The sequence below is a fragment of the Coregonus clupeaformis genome, chromosome 15, assembly GCF_020615455.1.
Source record: "Coregonus clupeaformis isolate EN_2021a chromosome 15, ASM2061545v1, whole genome shotgun sequence".
NCBI classification, from domain to species: domain Eukaryota; kingdom Metazoa; phylum Chordata; class Actinopteri; order Salmoniformes; family Salmonidae; genus Coregonus; species Coregonus clupeaformis.
In genome coordinates, this window is record NC_059206.1 from 4773181 (window position 1) to 4779141 (window position 5961).

General features: G+C 42.5%; 1 protein-coding gene across 2 annotated transcripts; it reads right to left on the reverse strand.

The window, feature by feature from the left end:
* Window positions 1-260: 260 nt before the first annotated feature.
* uck1 (uridine-cytidine kinase 1) lies at window positions 261-5140 on the reverse strand. Of its 2 annotated transcripts, none has more exons than XM_041897642.2 (7): window positions 4916-5140; window positions 3899-4058; window positions 3474-3570; window positions 1254-1396; window positions 940-1034; window positions 689-737; window positions 261-589 (listed from the first exon to the last, which is right to left on the reverse strand). In XM_041897642.2, the coding sequence occupies exons 1-7, from the start codon at window positions 5000-5002 to the stop codon at window positions 390-392; spliced, it is 831 nt and encodes a 276-aa protein (XP_041753576.1). In that variant the 5' UTR covers window positions 5003-5140; the 3' UTR covers window positions 261-389. The 2 variants fall into 2 exon arrangements, with proteins under 2 accessions (XP_041753576.1, XP_041753577.1); XM_041897643.2 differs by lacking the exon at window positions 4916-5140 and adding an exon at window positions 4312-4685.
* Between the last annotated feature and the right edge of the window lie 821 nt (window positions 5141-5961).

The window sequence follows — 5961 nt, forward strand, 5'->3', positions numbered from 1 at the left end:
GTGTATGTTTGCCATTCAGAGGGTGAATGGGCAAGACAAAATATTGAAGTGCCTTTGAACGTGGTATGGTAGTGGGTGCCAGGCTCACCGGTTTGAGTGTGTCAAGAACTGCAACGCTGCTGGGATTTTCACACTGAACAGTTTCCTGTGTTTATCAAGAATGGTCCACCACCTAAAGGACATCCAGCCAACTTGACACAACTGTGGGAAACATTGGAGTCAACATGGGCCAGCATCCCTGTGGAATGCTTTCAACCCCTTGTAGAGTCCATGTCCTAACTAATTGAGGCTGTTCTGTGGGCAAAAGGGGGTGCAACTCAATATTAGGAAGGTGTATATAAAAGTAGACTGTCAGTCTGAGAGTAGAGAAACACACACAGATGGCTGCCTCAGTGGGGGCGACTGCTGGGCTCCAGTAGGACCCTCTTCCCTAGGGGGAGGTTGGAGGTGGCGTTATCCAGGTCCCCCTGCTCCGAGATGGCCCGCTTGAAGCCCTGGCTGTGCCCATTCACCACTCCTCCACGGTGCCACTTACAGAGGTCCCCATTCAGGATGTCCTGGATGTGCTGCACGATGAGGTTGATGGCCACTGAGCATGAGGCAGATTAATAAGAGAGATGGAGGAGTGTGGAGAGAGAGGGATATGGAGAGGGTATGAGTCTGAAGGCTTCAGAGTGCTATAACTTACCCATGTTGTCAACTCCTCGAGGAATAATTACATCTGCATATTTCTTGGTCTGGGGGGGAAAAGAACTAATCAATCTAAATGTGGTAGCTAATGCTCTCAAAAGACTGCATTTAGAACATAATATAAATTAGTCACTGGGTGTTATGTGTGTCATTATCTTTTAAATGTCCATAATTAGCCCTATTAATAATGAATGAAAGTGTCCATTATCTGTTAGTTATCATCGGTGTATGGCTCTGCTGGACATTTACAGGCAAACAGAACTCCTCGAAGGCTGGCTTGACAAACGTGGTGTACTGGTTAAGGATCTGCTCCAGGTCTCTGCCTCTCTTCATGTCCCGCAGAACTGCAGGTCAAAACCAAAACAACAACAACCAGGTCAGGACCAAGACAACAACAACAACCAGGTCAGGACCAAGACAACAACAACAACCAGGTCAGGACCAAGACAAATGTGACAATTCAGTATATACATCAAATATGCTAGAGAAAAGTGTGTGTATGAGTATGGAAGTGGACGTGCATGTGACAATCCCCTTGTTAGGTGTGTGTGTTTCAGTAGTACCTCTGCGGGACAGCCTGACATCAGAGTCAGTGTCCACAAAGAGCTTCATGTGAAACATGTCCCTCACTTCCTGAGAGTAGAATACCAGAATGCCCTCAAACAGAACCACATCAGCGGGGTACACCGTGATCCTGTCCTGCAGCCTGGAAAACACACACACATTAAGCACCAAATGTATAGTACACACAGAGGTATTCTATTGACAGACTAACTTTCACGTGAATGCATGGTGTGTGTGTGTGTGTGAATTCATCTGCAAATGCATTGACATTCATGTCTGAGGCTGCACACACCGGGACGATGAACGGCCCGAAAGCAGTAGGTGCCGTGCTGTATGATTCAACACAGAATCAGAATGGCTGTCTGCGCTTAGTTTTCACAGTGGCAAATATTTAAAAAAATATATGGCACACGACACCGGTCTGATTGACGCCTGTCTCAGTGGACTAATCCATTGGAGACCGCGGGGATGTCACACCAGTACCACCACTAGTACATTTACCGTTAATTACCATCATTTCTAATTACAATGTTTGTTTATGGTAATTGATGTTAATGCTTTTTTACTGTTAATGCATTCAATGTATTATTATTACAGTCTTACCGTTGTCATTGTCAGAGTGGACGCGTTGTTTGCAGAGCGCACAACCTACATTTATTTCTGAGTTGTTAATTTATTCATTGTCTTTTGTTTGGAGAGCGCCTGTCAATCTTGAGTAAGGACACGCACCTTGTAACACATAGAAGTAGGCCTAGGCTACCTGGCCTGCGCGCAAATGTAGGCCTATGAATGTGCCCATTTGGGGATCTGATACTATTTCTGATTTTCTTAATTCACCATCACTGTGGAGCTTCTCAAAGTAATTTTTTCTTTGCCTCATACAGCAAGTAAATGAAGTCTGTTTTTACATCCATTGAGAATGACAATAGTTCCTCAACGTAGCCTATTTCAAAATTATTTCCAGCTCTCTCCCTTTCGATAACCACACAGCATGAAAGGCAAAATAAATGTCATCCTCTGATCCAGTGGAAACGTCACAATATAGGCCTACCTGATTACTTCTTATCCCTTGCGCAAAATAGCCTACAGCTGTTGTCGGTCTGTCCGGAACTCACTGGCACAGGAAACTGAGGGCCCAAAATATTTTATACAATGTTGCAAGTTTGCTAGCACGAGCATCAGGCTGGACCAAGTTAATAGTGGATACAATGTTTTAAGTTCCTTGCAGACAGGCCATGCGTAGCCAATGTGATTTATAGTATATTTATTTTTATCAGGATATTTTTTACCTGCAGGCTGCAATGTTTTTATTTGTTGGCTTTATGTAGGCTATTTTTACATAGTTGGCAATGGCAATAGAAGTTACTTTTAGATTTGTATCATTTTCAATGTTGATTAACCACAACATTGATTTTGAGTTTTGAAGACTATTATAAATTAAATGTTCCACGAAAATGAAAATCATAACTGGCACGCACGCAGTTCAGTAGAAATGGTACGATAACTTGGCACTCCAAATGGAAAAGGTTACCGACCGCTGGCGTAGCCTATTACCGGCAACTTCAGGAGCGTAACGGAAGAATCTGTGAAGACCAGCAGTAGAGGGTGGAGGGGGGTCGGGAACAGTTTTTTTTTATTCTGGTTAGGCTATATTGATCTCTGGCTCCCTCTTTAGTCATTTGTGTGTCTTCATTTTTAATCGCAGTGCTTAAAGCATCAGACAAGCTCCGTAGCCTACATATAGTTGATTTTATTCAAACATAGGGTGTTTGGAAAAATACACGTTTTAAAAGCGATTGGTCAAAAGAACAGACGACTCTCGGGTCAACCAGGATTTTATTTAGTTGGGAACTGCCCTAGTGTGCAAAACGTTTGGTCTTTTGCCAAACGTTTTGCAATGGAAACCGTTTACTCTAGGGTCCAAACAGAAGCATACAGACTAAACGAAACGGGGAGAGACCTATCTGAATTTGTCCAAAATAAACTTGTTTTCATTGCACAAAGTTTTCAGTTTGGAGTAAATGTTTTGCAACAGACTAATGCAATGAAATCAGACTAATGAATACACCCAGTTCTTTTGGTTTTTCTTTTTCTTTAGGTCAAGGGTCATCTATCTGAGCTCTGGAATGTGGAGGGTGGGCATTTTTGATCCCGTCTGTCTGAATTCAAGAAGGGGCATTTCTGTTACACTGGGTCTGGATGGAATGTTTCCTTCTCACCTGGAATGCATGACAAAGTCATATGTCGGCACCTCCACCACACTCCCCTCCACAATATCCTTCAGGGTTTGGTACATCAACTCGTTGTCGAAAGCATCTGTAATAAACATTAAGGTTATTAACTCAATTACACTGTTCAGCCAGAACATTAGCCATTTATAATTCTAGCAAAGATTCATTAAACGCCATGATTAACTAAATCCACGTTATCTAAGTGACTGACTGAGAGCTTATGTTATTACAACGATTATACTTATGTTATTACAATTCATACAGGCCTGTAGTACATTTTACGTTTTAGTCATTTAGCAGACGCTCTTATCAAGAGCGACTTACAGGAGCAATTCAGGGATTCTAACCAGCGACCTTTCGGTCCAATCTTTAGGCCCAACGCTCTTAACCGCTAAGCTACCTGCCACCCCCACCTGGGTGGTCAAAGTTGTAATGGCCCTTGAGTGCCTTGGCCTTCTGGTCAGGTGTCAAGACTCTGTAGAAACTGTCTTGGCTGACGATAGCAACTTTCCTCTGACGATGGTCCACCTTGTTCTGGCCCAGCAACTCCATGATTTTGGCACATACTGTTGACTAAAAAACAGACAGGTTTATTATTTCCTAGATTAGCTAAATCTATCACATAGAAAGGGGTTATGTGTATTTCAACATTTTGTGAGTTGAGTAAAGTTTCCATGAATTGTGTGTAATATACCATGTTAAAGACCTGTCACACGCAGGAAATGTATTGACATTTGGCATATTTTCAGTTTGATGATGAGGTTGGAGCAGAGAGCAGTAGCTGACACATTTCAAAATAATCTCAGACAGAAAACAAGACACTAACTTTAGTTTAATTGATGGCTTGGTGGCAAGAAACGTCCCCATTTTCATTAGCGATGTCACATCACATCACGAGTTCTCCTATTCCTGCATGACAACCAAGCTAAGAGTGCGCAATAATTCTAACTAGATAGCTAGCTAGCTGTATACCATTAGCTAGCTAACTTTAAGTGCCTTAAATTTATGAAAACAGACGTTCGTAAATTATTAGGCCAAAGAATTGTTATCACGTTTTGGTACAGGGGCGTGTCTGCTCTCAGTGCATGGGGAAACGAAAGCTAACGTTTCCGACTAACGTTACTGTTTGTTGATGTGACCTAAAGTTAAAGGCGCTTCATGGTCAATTCATGCTTCGCGACGCAGAGCTGATGTGAAGGAAGTTGTCAAGTTAGTGAGTTTGTGTTTACACAGGACCTTCCGCCCTCAATCATGTCAATGCGGAGCTATACGGAGCCTTCCGCATTGTTACAACACGGCGATGCCGTACAGAGCTCAATCTGGCCACCACCATTACGGCGCCTCCGACCACATTTTCGGATCAAGCATACATTGGCTCTTACTAACCCATACAGCTAGATAAGGCACGCTAGCTATTATTAGTTACCTACCTTGCCACTGGCCGTTCCTCCGCTAACACCGATCAGAAACGGACGGTGTCTTGGCCGCTCCATCTCGAACGGTCTGATAGCAGCCATATCGGGGCAATTTGTCGAGTAACAGCACGCTTGTTTAGCTAGCTTGCTGCCTTCTTCTTCTTCTTCTTCTATAAAGATTATGGAAGACTACACCTATTTGTGTATTGCCGCCACCTCTGTACGGGGTCTTCTTCTTTGATATTATGGCGGTCCGCAAACAAATGCTATTGGTGCATGCCGCCACCTACTGTTTTGGCTGTATATCAGCCCAAATAATTAACAAAATAATACAAAACAAAAATCAATGCGCTCCTTTATTCAGATTCAACTGTCAAAGCTCATCATCCCTGCAGGTTCTGGGGCCTGAGAAAAAAATAGCATCTTCGGACAGTATTCTTTGCACCGTTTGGGCAGTGAAGTCATGGAAACCCAAAAACCTTTCAGCCGCTGATACTATTATGTCCAGTTTCTTGGACTTTTTGTTCGTTTGTGCAGTACAATTAATCACATGCGCGATAAACACCATAAAATTCACCTTCTTCACAATCAGCATATTAGTTTCCCTCAACTGTTGAACAACACTCAATCTCCCCAGTCTAGCTGCTTTATAAAACAATAATCTGTTCACGTTCATACGTGTAACAACGCGAGAACACGGACAAGCACTTCCTTCAGAAAAATAATGTTTGTAAAAACGTCAAAATAAGGGTCCTCATTTTGAAACTCATGAAATAAGTGTGAAAAAAATGCTGTAATGTTGCAATAATACATTAAATTGGCCACCATGCAGTTTTTGTAATGTTCTATTGCCTAGGCCTACTGGTTCTCTGAAGCTTGCAGGAGGAAATAAAATGATTGCACTAGTGCATATGAAAGAACACAGGAGACCCCTCAGGAAATAAAAACACAGCACATTATCCCACTACTTCAAAATATACTGTATTTCAACCATAGAAGTGGGTTAATTGGTTAAGGTAATTGAAAATAGGCCTATTTGGCTCTGGTGATTTGTCTGTCAG